Genomic DNA, 27,420 nt, shown 5'->3' with positions numbered 1-27,420 from the left:
TTTTTTTTCTGTTTTGTGCCTTACCTCATCTTCCCCGTGGAAATTGAAAACCCTGGTTTGTATTATATGAGGCACATGAAAACCAGCTATGACAGACACACATTTTTAAATAAAAACTGCAGTATCCTTTCTCAATTCATTAAAATTATTATGATCTAAATTGACAGTGAAGTGACTAGTATCCTCAAAGAGCAATGCTGTTAAAGGAAGCCGGTCTATATGCTGGTGGACAAGCAGCACTTTCCCCAATTTTTTTTTATGGGCAAAAAAAAAAAAACAACAGAGCAGATATGTGATATATTGATTTGCTGTGTTTCTGCATGTAAACTGTAAATTAATCCACACAGTCACTTTATTGATCCCCACCTGTAATGGTTTCTTCAGTTTTCCTGTCGGTGCCTCTCGTATCAAAGCCTATTATTGTTTTCCACGTGCCCCGTCGCTGCTCATGTCGTGTAAACTAATCAGTAGTTCACCGAATAAGAACAGATTGGTCATCGAGCACTTATTTATAGTGCATGTGTGTAGTTAGAATATATCAGAGCAGATGTTTAAGAATCCATTTTCTTGATGTTCAGAGCTGCTCAGTTTATTTTTGCTCCCCTAAAGCAGAGATTCGTTTTAAATGGCATCGGGCTGTTTATCTTCAATGCAGGTCTGGCAACGGTGGAACTGCTTAAGACAATGATTTATTTTTTTTTAAGATGAAGCCCTTCAGGGTCACTTCTAAGTGTTTGTTGTCTCTGTTTATCCTTTCTAGGGGGCTGTTTGCAAGTAACTATGGAGAAACCCATTACCTGGAAGACGGCAGTGCGGTCACAGGTTCACACAATGTCACGGTATGTTTTAAACAACCTTTTCCATTATTGTGGTAAACTCATGGTCATGAATTTGTTATGTGTTCTTTTTCATCCCCTGACCAGGTTGGCCATTTTCGCAACCTTTTTCTCAATCTCGGCCCTCGAGCTCGTAAAGAAATAAATAAATACAATGATTCAAAGCAACATTTTGCAAAACAATAGTTGTTGGATATGCAGCGACTTATCTGATTTCAGTATCTGGTCCTTTTTTTTCTGAGTTGAACGTATACATTTATTTTGTGGGCCGAATACCTAGATTTGCACTCACGCTCATATTGAGAAATCTTTGTTGGATCATATTGTATAATATTTAGTTGTTTGCATGACATTTGCACAGACCTGGTATTAAATGGGTCAATTACCGGATATATAGACTTTGGATATTCTACAAAATCTGTATCTTATTATTTCAAGAAATACCTCCTAAGTATTTGTTCCATTTGCATCAGCAGACTGGCTTGTTATTTGATAGTAGTTTCCCTGATAAGTCCCTTACTATAGTAACATTCTACTTGTTAATTTATTCTGCGTGGTATCGATTGCTTATCGTTAATTGCCAATTACTTAGTTTTACAAAAAAGTGGTTAAATATGCTAGCAATACCCCGAATTTTTGCAGTATGGGTTTTGACCTTTTGGTTCATAGTCGTTTCCACTTCATTGTGTGCTCGTACTCGGACCAGACGAGGGGATAAAATAGAATTGATTCCGTAATTAGATTCACTTAAACCAGCTGGAATTCAGCAACTTTGCACATAAAAAAAAAAGCACGTGTGGCTGAGTGGAGCCATTTTCGCTCTTAGCTTCTTGCACAGATTCATATTTGATGAAATAAAAGGCAGACAGGGGTCAAAGAATACGCTTACTTTAAGGAAACAGCTCAAGTCTTTCATAATAGATATGCTTAAAACCATCTAGGAAAAGGTTTATTCTGTGAATATTCAAGGAAGTTCACCTCAAGAGTCAGTGACTGAAATATTCAGCATCTATCACTGAATCTATGAACTTTGTCAGCGATAAACAGAGATGACACTTAACGCATATGCATTATATCTGTCAAATGTTTTTCTTCACTATGACAGGTTAAAGGGCTTAACTTAGAGGCACACAATATGTAAAACTCCAAATACTTCTTGAATTCTCCTTCTCCAAATGTTTGATTTTCAACTGTTTGGTTTTGTCTGCCTTGTCGGCTCTGTTTCTTGTAATATTCTTCACACAGCAGCCAAAAAATATTCCTTTGCCTCATTAACCCATCGGGGTTTCTCAAAACCAAATATGTTCCAGTCTCGCACACAATGGAATATCCACAAATATCCCTTTCTGAAAGGGAACTTATTTTTAGACTTCAAAATGGCAACTGTGATGAATTAGTGTAATGTAGCTGGGCCACGTGGAACAGCATCGACTTCTCTGAGCTTCTACCTGCTCAATAACCTCAGACAATTGCATTCATAATTTGCATTCTCGTACCCTCAACATATGAAAAATTGCCAGCCTGTGAGGTCCGGGCACAAAATGTCTGTCCTCCGTGAGGCTGAAATCAAACAAAAGAGAAGATTAACGTAATTCAGTAATGTGCAACCCACACACCGAGATGAGCCATAGTTTTCACTTGAGACATGTGATAGACTTAGCCAACTTTGAAGAATGGATGCTATTTCAGAGCACGAAGACAATGTAGAGCAGTTGTGAGTCAGCTCAAAGTCTCTGCTGGTGCGCTCAAGACTCCGTCTTCTGTTCAGTGCTGAGTGAAGCCATGCTTGAACTGCTGACGTTAAAAGTCTGCGACCATCAAACGTTGAATTATTGCATCTTGATTCAACAGTGCTTGCACCTCTATCAAAAAAAGAAACATATTTCCTATCCGCAAACATCGAGTTCTCACAGGTACACAGTAATCAGCCAATATGAAATCTTTACATGTAAAGTAAATAACGGATTAGTCTGTTATGTCTACGATGCAGCCTCAGGGGAGCACGGGTCAGCGTCTCTCTGAGCCGGCCCCATGTCTGGATAAATGCAGAGAGTTGCGTCAGGAAGGGCATCCAAACCAATTCTTAGGTTCGATTTGTCGAACCCAAATCGAACCTAAGAATCTCATACCGGATTGGACGAAGCCCGGATTAACAACGACCGCCACTGGTACCGATGACCCACAGGGAACCAATGGAAACTGTAGGTTGAAGAAGGAGAGGAGGAAAGCGTGTTCGGAAGCAGAGCGAGAAGAGGAAAGGCAGGAGTCTGAGATTGAGAGTCGGGACTTTGAATATTGGGACGATGACAGGAAAAGGTAGAGAGTTGGTCGACATGATGCAGAGAAGGAAGGTGGATATACTGTGTGTCCAGCAGACCAGGTGGAAAGGTAGTAAGGCTAGAAGCTTAGGAGCAGGTTTTAATTTGTACTATCATGGTACTGACAGGAAGAGAAATGGAGTAGGAGTTATCTTGAAGGAGGAGTTTGTGAGGAATGCTCTGGAGGTGAAAAGAATGTCAGATAGACTTATGGGTCTGAAATTGGAAATGTGTGATGCTCAGTGTTGTTAGTGGCTGTGCCCTACAGGTGGGATGAGAGTTAGAGGAGGAGAAGCTCTGGAATGAGTTAGATGAAGTGATGCAGAATTTCCCCAGTGATGAGAGAGAGGTAATTGGTGCAGACTTCACTGGACATGTTGGATGTTGACAATAGAGGTGATGAAGAAGTGATGGGCAGGTTTGGTATCCAGGATAGGAACGTGGAGGGACAGATGGTGATAGACTTTGCAAAAGGAATGGAAATGGCTGCAGTGAATATTTTTTTTCCAGAAAAGACAGGAACAAAGGGAAACTTCTAAAAGCAGAGGCAGGAGCACGCAGGTAGACTACATCTTGTATAGACAAGGTAATCTGAAGGAGACCTGTGACTGCAACGTAGTGAGTGGTGAGAATGTAACCAGACAGCACAGGATAGCGGTCTGTAGGATGACTTTGGTGACAAGGAAGATCAAGAGGACAAAGGCAGTGCAGAGGACAAAGTGGTGGACGCTGAACAGGGAAGAGTGTTGTGTGGTTTTCAGGGAGTTGAGAAGGTTCTGGGTGGTCAGGTAGAGCTTCCAGATGACTGGACAACTACAGCTAATGTTATCGGGGAAACAGGTATAAGAAAACTTGGTGTATCGTCTGGAACGAAAGTAGATAAGTAGACTTGGTGGAAGAATGAGGAAGTTCAGGAGTATATACAGGGAAAGCGGTTAGCAAAGAAGCGGAACACTGAGGGAACTGAAGAGAACAGACAGGAGTACATGGAGATACAGCATAAGGTAAAGGTAGAGGGAGCAATGGCAAAGCAAAGGGCATATGACGACTTGTATGCTCGGTTGGACGGTAAGGAGGGAGAGAATGATTTATGCAGGTTTGCAAAACAGAAAGACAGAGATGGAAAGGATGTATAGCTCGTCAGGGTGATTAAGGATAGAGAGGTAAATGTATTGACAGATGCTAGAAGAGAGATGGGAAGACAGAAAGAGTACTTTGAAGAGCTGGGGAATATGAAAGAGAGGCAAGGGTAGAAGATGTGACTATTGTAGACCACAATGTAGCAGATAAGAGTGAAGTGATAAAGGAGTTGAAGAGGATGAAGAGTGGAAAGGCAGTTGGTCCTGATGATATACCTGTGGAGGTACGGAAGTGTCTAGGAGAGGCAGCAGTAGAGTTTCTGACTAGATTATTCAACAGGATCTCAGAGAGCGAGAAGATGCCTGAGGAATAGAGGAGACAGGGTTGGAAAAGAAGAAGAGTCTGTTATGTCTACATCCCTGGTAGTCCCTGCAACAATTGTTGATGTGTTGGTATTTGATTGGTCTGGAATTGTGATGTCATTTCCAGGAAATGCACCCTGCTTGATTTTGAATCCTGATGACAGACGGCATTGATATTATATGCGTTGTGTTATGCAGTCAACAAACCGAAGTATAGTGCCTGTCAAACATTTGGTTGGTTTCATGGCCAATTTGGATTTTCAATATCCACCTGAAATTCACTTCTCACTACTCCGTAACATTTGCCCGTTTAAAAAAAAAACAGACTGACATTTTTCCGGCCTATCTTTGACATCTATTTGATTTTAAATTGATGTCCAGGGTAGCTGGACTGACTGAAAATATTTGTCGAAACCCAGTCAGGCTAAGATTCCATGAAATATGTGAAGACCGACAAAAAGCAGCAGAAGTTCACGTCTGAGAAATGAAAACCAGCAAATATAGAGGATTATTCCCCAACACCTGTGTCGGAAGCATTTTCCGAGATCTTAACTCAGTCCTCAATGGGGATTCAAATAGGTATGAATGGACCAATGGATTACAGCAGATTTAATTTATGCCTAGTCCACCTGCCTTGTGTGTCAACCGGTTGTCTCTCCATGACAGCCGTCTCCATTTTCATTCCTCTCTGGTGACGACTTTTCGGGAGGTTCTGTTTTATCAGATGCGACTAGAGCATATGTAACTGATCCGTAGTTAATGTATTTGTCCCATTGGTAGGGAGGAGTTTGATATAATAATCTGGACATGAGGGTCCAGAGGGTTCAGTCCTGTGTCAGAGGCAAGGTACTAATATGAATAATTTCGGCATGAGTCGGCCCTTCCTCACTTCCTTTCGTCTGTTTTGAATCCAAAACATTGTCATAAGTTTAATAAATGAGTTTCATGTGTGTTAACACAACCCATCTTGAGAAAATATGAGTCGCTAATGTAGATATTAAACAGTTTAAAAGTATAACACTAATCTGTAAACACTAATACCCACAATAACAAGGTTTATTACTCATTAATCAACTGTGACAGCGGAGGCTTTTTGGTCTCTCATTTCTTTCGGCACAAAAAAGGCTATTCATATCCCTTACATCGATAAATCACAGTCATGATCTCATCAAAGAAATATGAGGCAATAGCATTATGTCTGTGAACTAAATCCAGCCCCGCTCCTCCCTACTATAGTAAAAATTTCATATTTCATGTAATGGGGTGTCCTATCTTCGCACCTTTTACTTTCCTTTAATGGATTGTTCGCGTTCAGAACATCTCCGGCCGGAGACGTGGACACTGGCCAAAAAGGCCTTGGCTCTCAGTGCTTTTGGATCCACGTCATCAATGTCCTCTGAATTTTGTCTCTGGTGAAATTGTTGGGTTCATCTCGCTGACTGTATTTGGCCGTCTGTTGCAAAACTTGTGAAATTGGTAATTGAGGACGGTCATCTTTATGTGGATTACGATTTATGGTTGAGTGTTTTTTGCGAATCCCCCCAAATTTGCACAACAATCTCCATTTTTAATGCCACTTTCATCCATTTGGTAAAAAATCTTTGGTAAAAATTGCACAGACTGATAAACTTTTAAACTCTATGATTTCATATTGACAATTTTACAACCCGTGGAAATTATCTGACAGCCATTATCTGGTTTGTTTACTTTCCTCCTACAGCAACTTGCACTTTCCCATCTCAGACTACATCCATCTACTTTCTGCCAAGTTATTACACATCAATCAAGCAACACCACTTACAGCATCAAGGCAGAGGACATTATGGGCCTTTTTTTTTTTTCCTTAAAGATACTCAATTCTCCTTGTGTGTTTAACTCATTGTATATATGTGTAAGTGCTTTGGCCGACCTGTTAAGTAGTTTTTCTTATTTTTACCCGATATAAAATTGCTGCAGTCGGCATTTTTTTTCGGTCTAATTAGCCGCACAGTCTTTCATATATATGCCAAATCGGCGGCCACTGGCCACCTAGAAGGAGGCCAGACATGTACATATACTTCCTGCACTCTATATTTAGAAGGAAATTAAAGTGAAAAACTCACATTTCCTTGTTTTACTGAAGAAGGATGTGGTGAGTTTTTTTTCGTCAGAGCCCACCTGAGCATGGCTGTCCAGCTGTGACTGAATGGCTGTTTTTACAATAAACCAGACACTTCCTCCCCCACCCTATTACTGTTGGGCTGGTTCAATAAACACGGCATTATTCACTTTCTTTACTCCCCACTGCAGCTTGACAGGTGGTCTATGGAACTGGGTACCCAGGTGGGCATGCGGCAAGCAAAGATTGTGAAAGAAACTGTGAACCCCTGTTTAGATTCCAGCGATCATTATTCTGCGGTGATAAATGGGAATGGTTCCTGCTCACTCTTCTATCCTCCTCATTTACTTTTCTCCCATTTTCATGGATGTCACCAGGAGCTGGAAGTGTTTAACTGTGTTGTGATGTGAACGCTTATCTTTCGCGTCGGAGCTATGAAATCAAGACGTTTTGTCATCTCTGCCCCCTCAGGCAAACTGCTATTACCACGGCGAGGTGGAGCATCATGTCAACTCAGATGTGAGCCTTAGCACCTGTGCAGGGATCAGGTAATCGGGCTCGAATTTACATTTTTGCGTTAATGCGTCAAACCGAGACGACTGAAAACAAAGCACTTTACTTTTACTGCACGATCAAAAATATGCCACGATTAAATATGATAAAAGAAATTCCGAACAGAGCAGATCTAAACTTCAATAACGGTGTTTAGGAAATGTTAACCAGCCTTTTGAAATGATGGCGTTAAAATCCGAAAGTTGGAAGGAAATTCTTCAACTGTGACCTTAGTAAATAAAAAATGCAAAAACCCCAAAACAGACGTTGAAAGAAGTTTATCGAATTGAACAGTTTATTAACATTTTTGTTGAACAATATTTTTAATTTAATCATTCATTATTCATTTTAAGGAAGGACTTTTATGTGTTTTCGCTAGTATTCAAGTATTCAAAGTCTTACAAGGTTTTCGCAGAAAAAATAAATACAACCACATAAAATCCTTCAAATGCCAAATTGCCCTTTTCTTTCTACTGTTCAAAAATTGCAGACTAGATTAAGATGCAAATGTTTTCCTGCTAGACACAAAATGTCTTTTTCTTTCCTATTAAGCCCATTCTTGGCATTTGTGCCCCTGAGACTTCAAGTTTCCATTTCATACTTGTGTTTGCTGAATATTGGACAAAGCTTGGCTCGGTAACAAATCATGCTCATAGACCCGCCTCTTGGGGTGAGATTTATTTATTGAGCACAGTGCGACTGAGGCGAAGCCTCAACCTTTTAAAGTCCAGATGAAATTTAATATATACAGTATCTTTTTTGCCCAATACAGTATTGAGCCGTGTCCTGTAAATCAATCTGGCACTCTGGGATTATTTATGTTATACTGCCCCTTAATGCGGCTCAGTTCATCCTTTTTCTGAAATAAGGACGGTCGGCTTAAGCCCAAAAAGCCTACTTGTTTCTAATTGGCCAGAGTCTGTTGAGGGGCACCGTTTGCTCACAATATTACCATATTTGATGTGTGATGGGTGTTTCTATGTATTTTTCTCCTCTCTGCAGAGGTCTCATATCTTTTGAAGGCAAATCCTTTGTGCTGGAGCCATCCACAGAACACGCCGATGGAACTCACTGGATCTACACAACAGAACACCTCAGTTTTTCTCCTGGCACCTGTGGCCACAATTTCAATATATCCTACCCAACTGAGCACACAGACAGCAGTCCGTTCGGGGCTTTCAGCACGAGGGTAAGTACGCCGACAGTGAGGAAATTGCAGCCAATTTCAGCGCTGATACTGTTTTCTAAAGTTTGTGCAAGTTAAGAGTAAGAATATCCAGATACAGTATCAACAACAAACAGGTCTGATATGTTTGCCACATTTAAACAGATTCACTCTCTCGGTCACACGTCCGCACTATTTTTCCAATTTTTTTCCAAGTAATGGTTTCCTCCCACAATCTGAAAACTTGCAGTAGATTCACTGAAGACCTTAAATAGTCCAGATGTGTGAATGAGAGAGTGAATGGTTGTATGTGTCTAGATGTAGCCCTGTGAACGACATTACCGGTCCAGGATGAGCTCCGCCTCTCGCCCAATGACGGCAGAGATAGACTCCGGTATCTCTGCGACCCTGACTACAGGATAGGCGGTATCAATAATGAATGAATGAATGATAATGTTGTAAAGTCCCTGAACAACAGTAGCCCTGGCCAGCAGGTAAATGTCAGAAAGTCGTCAGTCCAGATGTCAGTTGGAAAGATGTCAGTTCAACATAAAAAGGACAAACTTCACATTAAATTGAAAGTAATGAGGTTGGCTTAAGATTCCAAGGTCGGATTTTCACAAAATATCAGCTGTGGCGCTGTTACAAAAAACCCCGATGTTTGAATTACGTCGGATTTGAGTTTATTAACAGCGCAGCTCGGCTAACACATTATCGACATCAGCTGTTTCCAGTAGTCTATATCAGAAAGTTTAACACACAGTATGACTTTATGTGTCATAAAAAATAAAAAAAAAGATCTGTACGGTCTGCTCGAGGCAGGAAACTGAAGCAGGGTTGATCAGAAGGAACGTCTAGGGGCCATTGAGTGGCAGAGTAAGCATACTTGGGCAGATGACCTGAAGGCTTATCACACAGGAAGGGTAGGGAAGGCATGCAGCCAGTCGACCCCAACGGGACTGCCGGAGGGAGGAGACGGTATAGGGGGATCTAAATGCAGGTCTCAGCAGTTGGGAATCAAGTTACATAAAGTTTAATCCTAATGAAAAACAGACTAAAGTTAAAGACTTGGAAAAACAAGTGAGGGGGCTATAAACACACAAAGAAACAGAAGATCCAAGCCAGACAATCACGTAGACGGACTTAAAATACAAAACTCAGCTAATGACACAGTAAGAGACAGGTGTACAACATGGGAGCAGGCAGGGAGCTGATTGGAGGAGAGACTCTGGGAGTCGAGCACGGCTGATGAGGCTTGATTAAAATAAAGACTTAGGTGATCACAAAAAAGCGAGGGAAACTAAGGCAGAAAGTTGAATGTGAAAGGATTCATAGGGTCAGATGAGCCAAAGTAAACCACAGAGGCAAGGAGACAACAAAGAAGAAATAAAAATGCAAAGTCACACAGTGGCACACTGGAAAACAACCAGGGGCAGGAGAGAAGACACCGCAAATTCCAAATGGATGTACAATGGAAAAACTGATGTCTGGCGGAGAAAAAGAAAAGAAAAGAAAAGAAAAGAAAAGAAAAGAAAAGAAAAGAAAAGAAAAGAAAAGAAAAGAAAATTGTCAGATGGAAACTCTACCCTCCCAAAGGGACTACAACATCAATGGGGTTAAATCTATAAACTCTATATTGTTAGATTTGGGGGATTGAAGTCATAAATTCCACAAACATCGTCTGTTTCTATTGAATTTTGCATATACTGATTTTAAAAGGTTTTTTTTTTTGGAGGGGGTGTCGTGGGAAGTTGAGCACATTGGCAAAAGGGACCTCTATTTTGTTCATATTGGGAAGGATTTTCATGAAATCATGTGACATTTGGGTTAGACAGCCCAGGGAGTGATCACACTGCCTTTGTTGATCCCCTTCCTTTTTTCTTATGGCCGCAGCATGAAGCTGATATTTGGATTTTAATTAAATATATTTCAGTATTAAGGTGGATTACCACGAAGAGATATCTGCCTCCCAGAGGATGAATAGTAATCACTTTTTAAATCCCACGGGTGCCTCATCTAGTACTTCAGTTCTTTCATTTCAATTACTTTTTCTGTCTTGTGAGTTTATTACTAATTAGAAAATGTTGGCATGCTAACTCACTTACGATGATGTTGTATTTGTAAGCGGTGACTTTACATACTGGCGGCATTATGAAAAAACGGTTGAACCATTTTGTGAGGAGATATGTACCGATATGATGTAGCAATGAGCAATAAACTTTTCATTACGGCGACCCTCGTTCAGGGAGAAAACCCAATTACAGACGATGTATTTCTTGCAAAGTATCCCTCATCCCGTACCATATGTCAGCTCAACTTCAAAATGAGTGACCTTCGTTCAAAATCTCTATACATCCTGACGGGCCTGTTTACTCCTTGTCTTTTTTTATAGTTGAATTTTTATTGTGGCTATACCTGTCATCCTCTATACAGTATTTACGGCTTCCAGTCACCTGTGATTTCCGCCGCAACCCGTCCGGCCTTTTAATTCTCAAAAAATTTTTTACTGTAGCGTTTTAGTCAGGGAAAACACCTGGTTGACGGTAAAACGTGCGTTTAATGAGCAATAGATGTCGTTAGCCACAGCGACGCCACACATGACTGAAATACAACTAACTGTTCCAGGTAAAAAAAAAACAGAATTCTTTACACCCAAACCACACCCATAAAATTCCCAACAACCCCAAAATCATACAGAAAACAAGCATCAACATTAAACCCCAGCATTCAAGACTCACCACAATACCTTTCACATGCAAAACCCCATTGCTTAGTCAGAAATGTATTTAATCACAATTTAATTCTATTTGGATTTAAATAATTGATTGTTGTTTCTTTTTCGCCCCACTCACTTTTTCGGATCCCATTCCTATGCTGTTTGAGACGAGACATCTTGCGGTTGCGCAAGTTCTCACATCACCAAATATAAGCACCGCTCACCTGAAACCTCTTATAAAGATCATGGATAATGAAGACATTGCAATTAACATAAGAAGCCCTCTCTCTCTATTTTTTTTTTTTTACCAGATACCTCTCTCAGTCTTAATCTTAGGTTATCCATGAGCAATCTGCAGTGTACAGAGTAAAGAGCAAAGGTTTATCAATGTCTGCAGGAAGTTTATCAGATGTTAAATGGCCAAGTTTGTCCTAAAAGGAGAGGTCAGTCTGCGGGTGTCAACACACTGCCCTAAGCAGGACCTGTCCGTGCAGAATTTTAAACATTGCTTTTTTTAAAATCCCCTGCTCCACCTCACAGTCTCCCTGCCCCCTGCTTCCACCAAGCAGCGAGATAAATCATAAGGGCACGGTCCTGGAGAGTCTCTATCTGAGGGAATAGGGTTTTAAAGATGATCAAAGCTGATAAGTGGAAAACACAGACTCTACTGATCTATATCTGGCTGAAGGATGGCAGCAGAGAGGATGATTTATGACAAACACAGAATGGGTGGTGTGAGAAATGAAAATGGACTCAAAGGAATTGCAGCAAAAGTATCAGGGGACTTTCCATATCCTTTAAACTGATTTGGATTCTTCCTGTTAATTTCGTTAAAGTTAGAACTGTCATAGTTCATGTGTAATGGGAGAAGTAGGCCAATCAAATGGTTGTGCTGGAATAGACCTTATACACATCTTTCACGTGCACAGTTTTCAGATTGCTCCACACACAATTGCAGTCTGTGTTGCACAAGGCAACCCAAGAGTAGTGTGATTTTGAGGCATCATCCGTCTGACATGAAAATATCTTTGACATTTTAGCTTATAAAAATATCTTGTTGAGGGAAAAATTGTAATTGGGCAAAATTATAGTGCATTATAACACACAAAACAAAGACAACCCAGAATAGTCTGCCACTTTATCCTCTCTAACCAGTTTAACATGATTGCTTTTAAGTTTCTTGCACATTTTCATTAATGCCCATTTGATTTTTTAGGTCATTTGTGGCAATGGCTTATGTGCAAATTCTCTCCCATTCATGCATTGCATTTCTCACAAAATAGAAACAAAAGAATTGAGTTTGTAATGTCAGACGGGGTAAGAACTAATGGATGGACTGACTTCAAACTAAGTCAATATTTCCCACTTTTTTCAACTACACTTTTGGTTTAGATACCGATTGCAAAACCTTCCCATAAAATGTTGAAAAGACAAAATGTTACAGTCAGGACGTCAAGAGAGATAATCAAGTCGGTCCAGTTGAATAAGTTCTCGAACAATTAAACATGATTGTGATTTTTACAGCAGGGCTTGTGAGCGGAATGGTAACCGTAGCGCACACACCAGATGCACAAACAGTCTCTGCCGCCTGCAGCTTTGATGAGCAGGAATGTCCTGCCCTAGGGTGTGAAGATAAGGAGGCACGCGGGTGGACGCCCCCCCCGGATGATGAGACTCAGATGGGGCCAAAGGGCGACGATAGCAAAGTGACAGGAGCTGCTCGTCAGCGACGCATTAGTTCCCGAAAAATCTCCCATCATCGCGACACTGAAATGTCCACCATGTGAACTTGAATGCCTTGAAACAGAATACTCGGGCAGAACATAACATTTGGACCCAATAAAGTCTGTAGTGGACTGTAACTAATATAGATGAAAAGAACTCAAAACACTCTGCCAATTGTAGTTTTAGTTGAGCGTGAAGGTTCATCTGTGGTTTTTGGAGACAGCACTGCAAGATGCACAGAGAATCTAATCACAACGGTCCACGCGCTGATTAGCTTCATTCGTTATCTATGACTGAGAAAACTGTATTTTCTACAGCAGCACTGTGAGATTGGGCTGTCACATTATCAGATTTCTACTGCTTGAATATTGTGGAGGGAAAAAAATAATTTGCAAAGCAATATTATCATCCATCTATAGAAAATTGAAACGTGATAGTAATAATAAATACTATAGGAAAACGTGTCCGTAACAGTCAGTTTCCTTTGGATCAAGTCGCTTTTTTGGGGAAATGAATCTAAATGTATATAACTGACCGAGATGTAAAGTCTTTACATAAACTGTGAGGTTAATCAGTAAGTTTTTTTTTTTTTAATGCATCGCATCTGAACAAAACGGATTATGTTTTTGAGAATATTCTGACATTTCTTTCGGAGGCTTGAACGCATTTTAACTTTAAAACTTGCGAATGTGTTATATTTCTTTCAGTGCATTCAGCTCTTAGATGAGGGCAACAACAGTAATAACAATCATTATCTTAAAGGCACTTAGAGAAAAGTTTTCTAATGAGAGCACTGGGTAAACGCTCCATGTCCCATTGCCTGCTTTCTTTCTTTCTTTTTTTTACATTTTTATTTTTCAGAAGAACAAGTTTAATATGAGTTTTGGTCGTTTTTCTCACAATTATATTTGTGGAAAGGTTGCGCCATTGTGCGCCAAGTGCGGCTCATTCAACATGAATCCAACTTTTAGGTTAAATCATCTGTCTAGTTTTATTTGAGAACTTTCATATTAAGCCCTTAGAGGAGCAGTGAGGGAGATAAAATACTATATATATATATATATATATATATATATATATGAATATACGACAACATAACAGTTCATATTGTATCGTCATGGTTATCATCAATAGCAGTGTAACATGGTTGAACACTTTGAGTCTTGGTTTTCTTCATCACCATCGTCCACAGTGAAGTTGCCGTTTGTCTTTTGTGCTTTGACTGTTTCAACAATGAATAAATTATGTGTCCAGAAGAGAGTCTAAGGCAGGATTTTTTTATTTTTTTTATTTTTTTATTAGTGCCCCAGAATTCCAAAATGCACCATTATTTTCTATTTAGAAGAAGGGAGACATGTTTGTATTATTGGTATAAAAACCATTATGATGATAAACAATAAAATAGTAGTAAAGTAAATTTGTTTAGCAATGTAAAATAAAATGGAGTTGCAGAAACAATTTCAATTATGCATTCAAAATGTAGTTCATTCTGTATAACAGAAAATTGAATTCAGCAAATAAAAGCTGGCCAAGAATGGATTTAGTTTTGGCATTTTACCTCCTGTGAAAGAGAAGGCTTGAGAAAATGATTTTAAAGAACGGCCATAGTTTGACAAAGCAGTTATCGGTGTGAAAAAACGGTAAGGGTGTTCGAAATGATGTATTTCACTGTAACTAATTTCATTCTTTTCAATCGTAGAACAGGTATCCACTCTTCTAAGTTGCGCTTAGTGTTGCCGTGGCTTTCCTGCCTCCCAGAGACTTGATAATCACCATGGGGTGCATTTAGAGCACACTTGCCCATTCTGGCTTATCTATGCAGGAGGCAGATAAGAGCAGAGAGGATCCGGCCTGCCAGGCCAGCAAGGATAAAGAGGCTCAGGTTGAAAGAGGGCCATGGTGTGAAGGCGGAACACGTAGCCAGCAGGGCACTATAGGCTCTGCGTGTACATCCGTGTGTTTGCGCGTGTGCATGCGTGTGCTTTAAGCGCAACCTAGCTTGAAGTGCTGAAACGGTGGTTTCAAACCTGAGTTTCTGCCCACGCACGCAGCATGCGAGCTGCTGGCTAAGAGATGCTCCGTGGCAGGGAGCCAAATCTCTTGCTCATTTGGCGGCAACCCAGATCATCAACCCCCCCCCCCCCCCCCCCCCCCACCGCCCATACCATATTCACCCTATATACGCTGCGTTCGGTGTGCACGCTGATTTTTGTAGATTTTCTCCGTTTTTCATACGCATACGTGGAATTTGTTTCATGTTATTAACTATATCTGGAAGGAGATTCTCAATCAGGTGCATTTTTTTCAAATTTGTTTTCCCAGCATCAGAATTAAGCAGATGCTATGTGAGCCAAAAAATAATCCAATTCCTTTAGGGGTATGAGTGTAATACTTTAGGAAATATATCTAGGTATAAATGATGGTTTTGGTTACGGATTTTGCATATAATATAAATGTGGTCTGTTAGGCTTGGCAGAAGTCTACACTCATGAATCACTCTTCCAACATTTTTTTTAATTTGTTACTCATTCAATTTCTATGTTTCTACAGCTTAAACCCTGGCAGCGCATATTGTTTTGGATCCTCTTGAAAAGTCGGATTTTTTTTTATTATTCATGACAGGTTGATCCCACACATTGAACTGATAAACACAACAAACAATGTTCATATCGCATTCTCTTGTTTTTGAACGGCAAAGCCAGGTTTGAAGACGTTTCAGACGAGGTTCAGCCGGCAGTGCAGACAGCTTTGCCCTGAAAAGGGTGATTTTTTTGATTTTTTTTTTTTTTTTTTTTTTTTTGTAAATAGGACAGCTCCTGTGGAGTGTTATCAAGGGTCGGCGTGACCTTGCTGGATGAGACATGAAGAGCAGTTGATTGCTTTGTGCTGATTTTCATTTCTGCCATCCTTTTGTAGGAGTGTTTTAAAGGTGAAAAGCCATATTGAGTGGCCACCTGCTATATTTAAGGCGCTCTCTCCAAAAACTGCGCTTAAATGTATCCTCCTCGTGTCCTTCTGATTCTACCAGATTCTACATCCTTGTCCTCATCATAACCCCGCATCTCTCATTTTAGCACTTTGTCTCTTATCACGGTTCCATCGCCCATGGACAACCTTTCTTAACCTTGTCTCAACTTTTTCCTTTTATATTTTCCATCGTTTTAATTCTTCACCCTCCTCTTTCCTGTCCGCTGCAGCATAAGCGCCAGGCCCAGACTATGACCAAGTATGTCGAACTGATCATCGTGGCTGACAACAGAGAGGTAAGCAGAGGCCGCAGGTCGGCCTAGTAATTTAATTCCTCGAAAAGTACTATCTTACATATTTTACTTTCGCGTCTTTGTTTGTGTTTTTCCATTCCTTTTTGTGTGCATGTTGGAGAAGCTAATTTTTTGTGAATTTCTCACACCCTTTAGACCACCTCTTGCTGTTTTTTCAGTCATTTTTTGCAAATTCTTTTCCCTTGAATCCTTAAAAGGTGTCTGCCAATTTAATTATTTCATTGTACCACAGTTGTGAAAGCGATGAAGTGGAATTGCTCAGAAAATAATGTGAATGCTAAATACTAAATCAGCCTCCACTTGTCAAAAATAGGAGAAAAGTGTTTGCCAGAATGTGATCTGTGTCTAAATGCATATATGTCTATATATATATACACATATATATGCTCCAGTTAGAGAGTCTCTTATCTCCCTCATCATTATCTTAAAAACCAGACAATCCCTTATGTGTGCTTAGGAACGTTTCAAATCGCAGACGTAAGATCTTAAAGAGGGCTAAATGGAAAGAACGCTCCTCCCTGACTGGAGACATTCAGGTCACATGTCATCCCCGGAGAGCCATAGATGGAGACGGAGTAATGTTGCGCATAAGACAAGGTAGTCGAGGTTATCTCCTCAACCTAAGCTCGCCGCTCTTTTGGTGATATAGGAGGCGAGCGAGACGTTAACGTGAAAGCGAACGTAACGTAAATCCAGAACACCCATGAAGATCTCTCTTCGGCTGACCCGGCGTTAACATGTCAAAACATTGTCTCTGTTGGTGATTAACATTCGCGAATCATTTCCCTCTTCCCTTGATCCCGCATGGTCTCATTGCTCAGTTTCAAAAGCAAGGCAAGGACATGGAGAAGGTCAAGCAGCGGCTGGCAGAGATCGCCAATTACGTGGATAAGGTAACAATCAAATCAATGGTGGGAAAGGCGGTGTTGGAATGTGATTTATTAGGGGTCACACCGCGATGGGTGAGGATTAATCGACCGGTGAGCACAAGCTGATTGGGTTATGAATGAATGGTCAATTCCATAACTCGACCGAGAAATGTCTCGAGGAAGCCAGTGTAATAAGATGTGCGGTCCTGTTTTAATAAGACAAAAGCAAAGATGACTTATTCATTTCAAAATGCATACGTTGATTAATGTTTATGGATTTGTTCAGAGCTATCTTACAGCCATTCCTTTTTTTTTTAATACGCCTTTCAATAAGCAATTCTCATTAAACTCCCGATCGAAATTTAAGAGACGTAGACAAGACGCGAACCCCAAACCATATTTCTCCCCTTTCCTTCCACCGACTCGCCACCTGCTCAGTTCTACAGGGCGTTGAATATCCGCGTGGCTCTCGTTGGCCTGGAAGTCTGGAGCGATGCCGACAAGTGTCCCATCACCCAGGACCCCTTCACCACTTTGCACGAGTTCCTAGACTGGAGGAAAGTCAAGCTGTTGCCTCAGAAGCCCCACGACAACGCCCAGCTCATCAGGTAGATCCGCGGACACGCTCCCGCTGGGACCAACTCGGTGTATGAAAACCATTAAGGCCAGGATCGGCGAGTCATTTCGACAAATAACGTGATAGTTGTTTATTTTTTCGGTTCTTATTTATCGTTAGCAGATTTAGGTTCCGTTACGTAGACCCGATCCCATTTCCTGGTGTTTTGGCTAGCCATAAAAGAAGGAGCGTGTCAGATTCAGAGGAACGTTTTGGCAAAAAATGAAACCTTTCATCAGTTTAATCACAAAAAAAACAAGACTCATTCATTTTTATTAGCTCTGAATAAATTCTTCCAATCTACATAAGGAACATGTTGTGAAAGAGAACCGGCCGTGGGATCGGAGGCAGGATCATATTCACTTCTGTTTTCGGTGAAATCTAAAGCCCTAAAACTTGGGTTTCCTGGCATGATCCGTGTGATTTTGTTGCCAGTCGAGTACACACTCTAGTGACTTTGTCCAACTTTTGTCTCCTCGCTTTTCCGGTCTCTCCAGATCTTATCCAACCCGAGAGATGAAAACTCAATTGTCGAATAAAAAGTCGAAATATTTTCACTGTTTTTTCCGGGGGACGCTCTTCCTTTGCAGTGCAAGTTTAATGGGAAATATCTTTGCGGTTCAGCGCGTGACAGGTGGTGTTCAAGCTACAAGCTTCACATCCTTTGTCTAATCTTGGCTCCAAAGCTTGGATTCTTTTCTAGTCGGAAAGAGTGCGGCACAGTGTTTCTAAAATCGTCCAAAACCCCCAAAAACTTTTATTATTAAAATGTCCGTGTCCCTACCTAGACGTTCCCTTTTGGTACCCGAACCACACTTCCCCCCTGAAATTGGGTGTTTTAGTGCCGAATGCTAAAATATCTATCGCTAAACAATATTGGACGGTTGTGTCACTGCCTGATCAGTTTGTGAATGCGTGGAAGTGACAGGCGGGACAGAATAGCACAAACATTTATTTCCTTTTTGCAAATGTAAAACTGCTATCAATTTTAAAATGGAAATGCCGACATGGAGTCTCGCCGGCTAGATGTTTAAATAAGCCCGAACGCCTCTGTACTTTGTACCCTTGCGGGTTGAAAAATTAGAGGCAAGGGAGTCAAGTTATTTCTTTACTGCCTCTTATATTCTATGCTCTATATTCCTGATATCAGTTGACCTTTTAATGATATATATGGCAATAGTCGAGATACGTGGAGAGTAATCACTTCAGATGCTAAATAATGCTTTGAATTCTATCTGAATGTCGACGTGGACTTGTATTTTCTATTTTTTCCCCCCATCAGCGGAGTGTATTTCCAGGGCACCACCATTGGGATGGCGCCAATCATGAGTATGTGCACAGCTGAGCAGTCGGGGGGAATCGTAATGGTACGTCCGTGTGTGTGTGTGTGTGTGTGTGTGTGTGTGTGTGTGTGTGTGTGTGTGTGTCGTCGAAATACACTAACTCTTCTATCATACACCCGCCCCGAAGCAAGGAGCAATAAAATAAGCACTTGCTGTATGTTAATGATCTCATGAAAGGCAACTAGCATATTTCATCTTCAACGTTCTTTCCACTCTTGGCTCGAATCTCCACCTTCTTCCTGTCTGATGTAATATTCTCTTATTTTCGCCAGAATCTCCTCGATGGGAGCTAATCCAAGGATTTCAGATGTATATTAACTTGAATTAACATCTGTGGACACAAACCATTGATTTTTCTTTTCTTTTTTTTTATCCGGCCAGACGGGTCGGAGGGTGCCTTAAGTACCATCTGCCTCGTGTGGATAAATCAGAGCACGTATCGATTACATGATTGGAATCCTTAGCTTCTTAATGAGCTGCAACAAATTGGTGAATTTAAGACTCTCTTCCCCCAACCGTCTTTTAAAATGTTCGCACACGTCATGCTATTATTTCATGCTCTTTGTTTCTGAGTGGCTGTTTGTCTTGGGAGCCTGACTGGCTGGTGGCAAGATTTACAGCTTGTCCCCAAATAGTTACTCCCGCCTGTCCTCCCAGATGGCAAAAGAGGGGATTTTGGGACAATGATGGAGCTCTATATTCACACACAGACATAAAGACGTCTCGTACCGCAGAATCTTCTGCCGGGCGAATCTCAACCCTCGGCCCCAGTTGTCTCACCCCATTTACAGAGTAGCTTTGAACTCATTACCCGACTTCCCCTATGGATCTTATTGTTAGTTTTCCAGGCGGTTAAATCTTAAAGATTCACTCTCACACCATCTGGATTCTCCATTTTCTATCCCCTGAATGTTACATTAATTTAATTGGTGTGGGGCAACCTAACAGAGACAACGGCTTGCCCTCTTTAAAAATTCAGCCTTATTGCTCACTCTTTTCCCTTTTATTTTTTGTTCCCCCCCCCCTTTTTTTTTTTTTACAAAAAACAGCATCATTCTTTTTTAGCGCTTTAGTTCGCCGTACGCGAAGACAGCTGACCGTTATTTTGAAAAGTCCCCAGCAGGGCAGTTAATCAGTCTGAGGTCGATTTGCACACCATTACTGAATAATGTACAGTGATGAAAGGCTCTGGAGGCAAGATTCTCTGACACACAGCTCCGCGTCCACGAAGCGCTGATAGATACTTGAGCTACATTATTTATCCGGCCCCTCTTTGTTTACTCACCTTGCAGGAAATCACTGTACCTCAGTGGGCAACAGCTTTCACAGCGTGTCACTGTACCGAAATCTCTACTCTAGATTTGTTTTGTTACATTATTCCATTCGGCTGTTCGAGTTTCAAACCGCCCCCCCCCCCCCCCCCCCCCCCCAAAGGTGACAGCTGACTGTCGGATCTTTTATTTGTGTAACGACGCCGAGCAAGAAAAATGCTCGGATAAATAGAGATCCAACAACGGCGTATGAGTCATTTTGCAATTTGCAAGCGCTCAAGTGTTTTTTTGCAATATTTCTCTAGCGTGTCGTGTGGGGAGCAACAATTAAATTTTGTATTGTTTGTTATATTCCTTTTGAGTGTGTAATCAGTAGCGTCTGCTTCATTGTTTGTAGCAACACAGCTGTCAACTGAAAAATATTTACTCACTTTACACCGTTGCTCATTCCATTACATTTAGTGGAGAAATATACAGGATAACCCAGACAAATAACAGGGTGAAAATCCAAGTTCAATTTTGGTGAAATTATGTGGAAAGTTAATTTTCCGCATGATTTGTCTCTTTTTTTTTTTTTTTTTTAGGATCATTCCGACAACCCGCTGGGTGCCGCAGTAACTCTGGCCCACGAGCTCGGACACAACTTCGGAATGAACCATGACACGCCGGAGCGGGGATGTGGCTGCAGAGTGACGGTGGATCGCGGGGGCTGCATCATGACTCCTTCCACTGGGTGAGTCCCTGTATCTCTCCTGGCAATCGAGAGTCAGTGGAAGCCGCCCTCTTACTTCTTACGTTATAATATGGTATTTACACGAGCCTGCTGAATCCAGCGCATATGCTATCATTTGTCAGTTCAACACAGTCCAGTGTTGGCTCAACTTTTTAAACGCCTTTTGAATTCAAGACATCCATAGTCCTCTTTCACGTTTGACATTTGTGAACTTTGCATTGATTTAGTCACTTTTCAACATCCCTATCAGTCAGTAAATGTTATTCCACATGCTCCAAATTTGGAATTGAGCATCTGTTTAGCAGAAAGCAAGTGATGCCAGATAATAATAGATAACTTTGCCATTGAGACTATGACAGATCCAACAGCTGTACTGATTCCTTGCTGCAATATGAGTCACTCTGAATAGTTCTCCAATTGATGCAGTCACAGAGCGTGGTCATGACAGAAGGGTTTTGCTTTTTTCCCCATCCAGCGGAGTTGCCTCCGAGGGTGTAAATAAAACTCTATTGTAAATACGCAGCACCCGAGGTGCTGTGGCATGAATTTATGGCAGAAACAACCATTTGGTATCGTGATGAGGAAAGACTAACTGCACCGTCCTAAATCTTGTAGTAGACCATGAACAGGGTCAGGAATGTTTCAGGGTGGAAACATTTGGTATCAGTTCCAGCCAAGGTCTTGTGTTCTGTGGGAGCCCCAGACGGGTGTTTATGCTGGAAACATCCCTCCGTATTTGGTTTGGATTAGACCCATGAAAAACAAGGTAACGCTATTCTTCATTGCAGACTCATGAAACAACACACCGGTAACATGTTAGCTTTATATTTAGTCCTGATTGAGGATATTCCCGATCACAACCGGTCCGAAACCTGGCAGCAGGACGAACATACTGAATAGAGTGAGAATTGTTTGACTCAGTTGAAAGAAAATGTGGTTCTGTATTGCTTCTACTCTTCACGTCTCCCCTCATTTCAATGTTTTTTACAGATATTTGGAGAGAAGCCGGTCTTGACATGTGTGCAACTTTAATGTTGGAAAATCTCGCCGCAGCTTCAAATAAGTAGTTAACAATCCCTGAAAAACTGCCTCTGAATCACTTTTCACGTAGAAAAAAAAAGAATGATCACCTTTCTTAAAATATTTAAATACAACTTTGTTCATATATCGCAGCGATAAGCCTCTCAGAGTATTTGGACCAAACAGAAGGCGAGAAATGCAATAAGAATGTCACGTCGTTTGTTTTTCTCCTCACAGAGACTGTGCTCTTTCATCACGGTTGACAAAAGAAAGGAGTAATCTAGGTCTCGGTTTAAAAATAATTCCCTCCACACCCCCTCGTTGCTTCATATTGCTCTTCTGTTTAATCCTGGATTAAAGAGGCAATGTATTTAAATAAGAATGTTTAGGAATTCTGTACTACCTCATTCCGCTTTCTCTTGTAATTCCAGTGTCAGCAGCAAACGCTCAGCCTCGGGCAGGGCCACGCGTCCCTCGGGTCCCGCTCCAGCCACTTGCAAATCTATCCTTTCAAATGCCGTGTGGCCACACACACGGGTCCTTTTCGTAAACACCTGGATGTTATTTATCACCGGGCAATTATAGTTGGGTTTCTAGCATTGACTGACAGATAGCTCTTTGTAGGAGACATCAATTCTCAAAGCCCCCACATAATTATTAAGAATGCCTCTCCACAAGACTGTGATTAAGGTGGTTCTCACAAAGCCCGCCGTATGTCACCGAGAACGAGTCGTTGTCTTTTCAGTGCGGAGGTATCGATTAATCTTTCGTATTAATCGAGTAAATTCTCCTCGTGCTTACCGGCATTGGAACGGAGCAGGGCAGATAATGAAATCCGGTTCCAAATTACTGCACATGGCGGATGGGCTCGGGGTGCTTTGTGGGGGCAGTAAAACAACAAATTGTGCTCGCCGCACATCTGCCTTGAGATCCCGTTTCCCGCTTCGGTCGGTCACGGACGATTGTCGTGTCCCCAATCTCCACCTATTTCTCTGCCCCACATATTACTTGACTTAGAGCGAACGGACCGCCGCCGACTACTCCGCGGACATGAAAATTCGAAGATGTATATGTCAAAATCAATTTTTCTCAGAGGCTTAGACTTTGCGATTTGCACCCTCTTTATTTCCATTCTACTGTTCGACCTAACTTTCAAGGTCTGTTTTGAAAACTTATTTTGTACCGTGACTTGCATCCTCATGTAGCATCATGCAAAGGGTGCTTTGGACTTTGGTAATTACTCTACTTTTCCCGTGTATGCAGATGATACTATTATTAATTATAGTTACCTTCCTATTGCAAATTAGTTTTATCAGCTCAAGTTACACAAAATCAAATGGTGTGGTTTCATGTTCTGTAAAAGAACGTGCCATTTATGACAACCACAGAAACCGTGGTTGTGGAAAAAGAGTGTTCATTTACTCAATATTTAAAATGATGATGTGAGTTTGCAATAACAGTCACTCAGAGATTGATACATCGTTCCTCCACACACTATGAATAGAAATCGCAAGATGTGAGTCCAAGTTAATGAAATGTAACCTGTGCCACGGTGAAGAGCAGAACCTCGCGAGTGCTCTTCTTTAATTGGACCCATTGGGAAATCAACATGAAAATGCTCTTCTCCGTCTACAACGTAAGCCAGACTGCCAGGCACTAAAGGCCACAACAGATCACATCACCAAATGTCATCGCCCAGGGCTCAAAGTCGTCTGTCACAAAGGCAGCTGTAAAATTGTTATTAAATGTGTAGTAAAATGAAAGTGGTTTTGAATTACCGAAATATCTTTGAAACATCTGTCGTAGTCACAAAAAAAAAGTTTGTCTAAGCTTTTACTCACTTTCATAATAGAAGATTGATACTTGAAAATGCAATAAAACTATGATAAAGTATAAGAGTAGGAGCAGTTGTTCTCAAGGAGGGTGGCTCTGCGGGATGTGCCGGATGTGTTTCCCAGCTTTTCTATACAATCAGAGGCCGGCCTTGAGGATGGAGCCCAGCTGGATTCAAGTTAAAGACTTGTATGCACTCTCATTTTTATAGTTTGCCTTAGAAATGTTTGATGCCAGATGACATAGTTTTTACACTCGGGGTTATATTCTTCAGCTAAATCAAACATAAACATTGTGACAACAGACTGACAATTGAGTATCCTTTTGATCACATTGCTGAAATATTGCACCTGTAAAGGTTCTGGAGGTGGAGGCATGCTACTTTTTATTACTCACTTATTTATACTTGAGAGATCTGAAAAGTGTAGAGAGCTTCAGTTGATTTTTTTTTTTTCTTTTTTCTTCCAGTGAAACAGCTTTTCTTTTCCGGATGTCAAAGAATGTCTGTTTTGAACATTACACAGAAGACAGAAGGTCCACTGAAAGCGGAGACAATGGGGAAAAAAAAAACAAAACAGAGCGCCTATAAATGTTTGATGTTTTATTCCGGCAGTCAGTTTAATTTTCCCTTCTTTATGTGTTTAGTGATTACTTTTTTGACTGTTCCACAAAATATTAGTGGCCTGTCACAGGTGCTTGTCTACCTTGTTTAATATCTGTCAGGCATTTGAAACTTAAGCTCTGTGAGTAATTTGTCATCTGCAGAACAGCGAGAGCAGACCAGTTGAAGACCCGTTCGGCCACTGCGGCAGGATATTTGCAGAGACTGCTTTTTTTCAATTTTAGCAACCGCCACCTACGGTACCTCAGAGTTAACGGTCAGAAACGCAGTCGGCCGGTGTGCAGAACAGGCGCGACCGATTCCACAAGGCAACTGGAGCCCAAAGTATGAAGCACTTGAGAGCAAGTCAAAGAATGTCAGAAACTAGCTTTACTCAGCTAATTGTTTAGAAAGCCAGCACGGGATGAGTTTAGTCATACTGGGCCTTTGCCTTTGAGGCGTTGGCTCGGACTCCCGCGTGGCGATTGCATGTCAGGATTGTTTTGAATTCATGGCGATTCCCCAAGATGTGCCCACCACCGCTGGCCCGGGCGCCGTTCGACTTGCCTCGGAGGGAAAGCGGCTGCTCAATGCTATCTACTGTAATTCATTGATGCCTCCGTCTTTTCACAGCCATTATTCCGACTTGCCGGCTCAAGACCGTTGCAGGTTAGAACAATTATTTCTGGACCGCGGCTCATAAAGAACAGCTGGATTCCGGACCGGTCGCGTATCTTACAGGAAAAGTGATGTGAGTGCAGGTCATGCATGGCTTGTTAACTGAAAAACAGGGCTGAGTTCATGGAAATAGTATGATTGCGGCATAACGGGGCAAGGCAGCCTTTCGGGGCAAAGAGGAAATCAACAGCAGTTGCGAAGGAAGTTGCCCGTCTGTTCAACGGTAACGTTGACAGCTGTTCATCATAGTGTGGGATCCCCTCGAGGTGCCCAGGGTTGGGAAGGCAGCTCAATTATGTTATTACAGCTTCCCTTGTTGCTCGACGCTTGACTGTTTCATCTGGTCTTATATCCACTCAGGCCATTAGCTATAATCCAGCATGACTGGAGATCTTCACCGAGGTACCCGTCCAGCAGCTGTTATGACCTGTGGGCAGAAATGGGGTGAAATATCAGTAAGCAGCGCGGTCGCCAGGGGGGTGAGGGTTACGGAGCAGCAGCTGAAGCGAGGTACCTCCACACGTGTCTGAAAGAATGGGGTCAACCTGGTCCAAATATGTGGTTGTGTAAGAAATCTTTGGAGTCGTATTTTGCAGAATACCTAGAGGAAACATAGTTTGACAAAGGTGTTGTCACACTGCCTCTGAATTGTCTCCCTTTGGAAGAAGAAAATTTGAAAAGCAAGGCGCTGTTGAACAGCTTATTCTGCAGCATGGCAAATAAATCAGAATTCAAGGCTGAGTCTTGTAGCTGTAAACAATTTGAAAATTCTCATCAAATTCAAACTTGTGTGGCGCTCATAAAAACACCTCCGTAAGAAGCATTTATCAAACTGTCAAGGATTCATGATGCCACTGCAGTCTGGGCTGCACATCATCCGCCCAAACTACTCTTTTCATTATTCTACCTGGAAATCGACTCACTGGAGGATGCATATAGTCCGACGGTTTCAGCTCCAGATGACACGCTCGCGGCATTCGCTGTGACCCCGAATTTTCCTGATCGCAAAAGAACCTTCGATTGGCCCATTATGTGCCGTATACTTGGGATATTGGAACGAATTAGGCCTTTGTCAATACACTAAACGTGAAAAGAAAACAGCCTTTTTTTTTCTGTTTACTTATAATATTGCTTGCAAATGTTTTTTACAGCCGGATGGGGCAGGTTGTTTAATTATGTTTACCTTTGTTGCTCCTCCAAAGCTTAAGGCTGCACACCCGGTTGGTTTTGTTTGTAATCCCCACTTCATCAGAATTGCAGAGATCACTGCTGTGTCAGGGAGTCTAAGATATGGCCGTCAAAGAAAATAAGAAAATACAGGTGACAGCGAGCTTGCGGGCGGCGGAGGTAGAGAATTTGAAAAGGAATGATCGACGTAATATGCTTCACAACATTTAATATTAAAAAGTTCGCATCGTTTCGAATCCTCGCTTCTCTGCCTGAAGCAAATTAAAGATATTAATGTCGATATGATGTCCGGTCATTTTGGTCCTTTTTCTCGAATTCAATCGCAAGGGTGTAGCTGCTGCAAACCTAATAAAGTTCTTTATCTATTAGAGCCGCACAGAGGACAAGATAATATCTGCACATACTTCACACACACATCATCTTAGGCACAGCATTATCGCAGAAATGCTCCGTAAAGCCCCACGGGAGCTGTTACAAAGCGTCTGGCTGACAGAGTCCTGCGCTGTACGCACTCCCAGCGGAACAGACCACCCTCCCCTTTCATGCCAAAACAATATTGAAAACAAACCATCCCCAATTTCTTCCAATGGGATGTTGCAAATCCTGCAAAGGGAGCGTGTTTTAGTTGGAGTTTCCAGGATACCCCCGTCTCATAAAACACACTATCAGATCTCTGACTCAGATGGAACCAGATGTCACTGCGGCCCTGTGCTCTTTGCGTGCTGATTGAGATTTGGAAAGGTTCACGTGCACTCGGGATTCATTTACTTTGTGATTAGCAGTAATTATTAAGTGATTTCATCAGTCTAAAATGTAGCCCTTGTGAAGGGTCTCCATCACTCCCCTCTGCGCTCTTTTTTTTTTTTTTGCATCACTTACATTTTTTTGGTTTTTTCCCCCCCGCACAGGTATCCATTTCCCACAGTGTTTAGCAGCTGCAGCAAGAAGGACCTGACGGCCAGCTTTGAAAAGGGCGTGGGGATGTGTCTGTACAACATGCCGGAGGTCAAGGTGCTCTACGGTGGCCAGAAATGTGGCAACGGCTACGTGGAGGAGGGAGAGGAGTGTGACTGCGGAGAACTGGAGGTGAGAGTGCCAGGGCTGGGGTTGTTTCGACCAATATTTAATTGGACAA

General features: G+C 41.7%; 1 protein-coding gene across 1 annotated transcript in view; it reads left to right on the top strand.

Moving 5' to 3' along the window:
* Window positions 1–27,420, top strand: part of adam12a (ADAM metallopeptidase domain 12a) — a 92,460-nt gene that overhangs the window by 50,489 nt on the left and 14,551 nt on the right. The window contains exons 4-12 of the mRNA XM_086139669.1: window positions 761–839; window positions 7,166–7,242; window positions 8,249–8,435; window positions 16,050–16,115; window positions 16,955–17,026; window positions 17,441–17,610; window positions 18,901–18,985; window positions 20,817–20,965; window positions 27,194–27,371. Of these exons, the coding sequence (XP_085995795.1) occupies window positions 761–839; window positions 7,166–7,242; window positions 8,249–8,435; window positions 16,050–16,115; window positions 16,955–17,026; window positions 17,441–17,610; window positions 18,901–18,985; window positions 20,817–20,965; window positions 27,194–27,371 (1,063 nt within the window). The remainder of the gene's footprint in view (window positions 1–760; window positions 840–7,165; window positions 7,243–8,248; window positions 8,436–16,049; window positions 16,116–16,954; window positions 17,027–17,440; window positions 17,611–18,900; window positions 18,986–20,816; window positions 20,966–27,193; window positions 27,372–27,420) is intronic.

This window comes from Fistularia commersonii, chromosome 32 (assembly GCF_037954325.1).
Source record: "Fistularia commersonii isolate RoL2024-O1a breed Wild chromosome 32, RoL_Fcom_v1.0, whole genome shotgun sequence".
Classification (NCBI taxonomy): Eukaryota; Metazoa; Chordata; class Actinopteri; order Syngnathiformes; family Fistulariidae; genus Fistularia; species Fistularia commersonii.
Note: the sequence above shows the minus strand (reverse complement) of the source record. Positions and strands in the feature narration are given on the sequence as shown.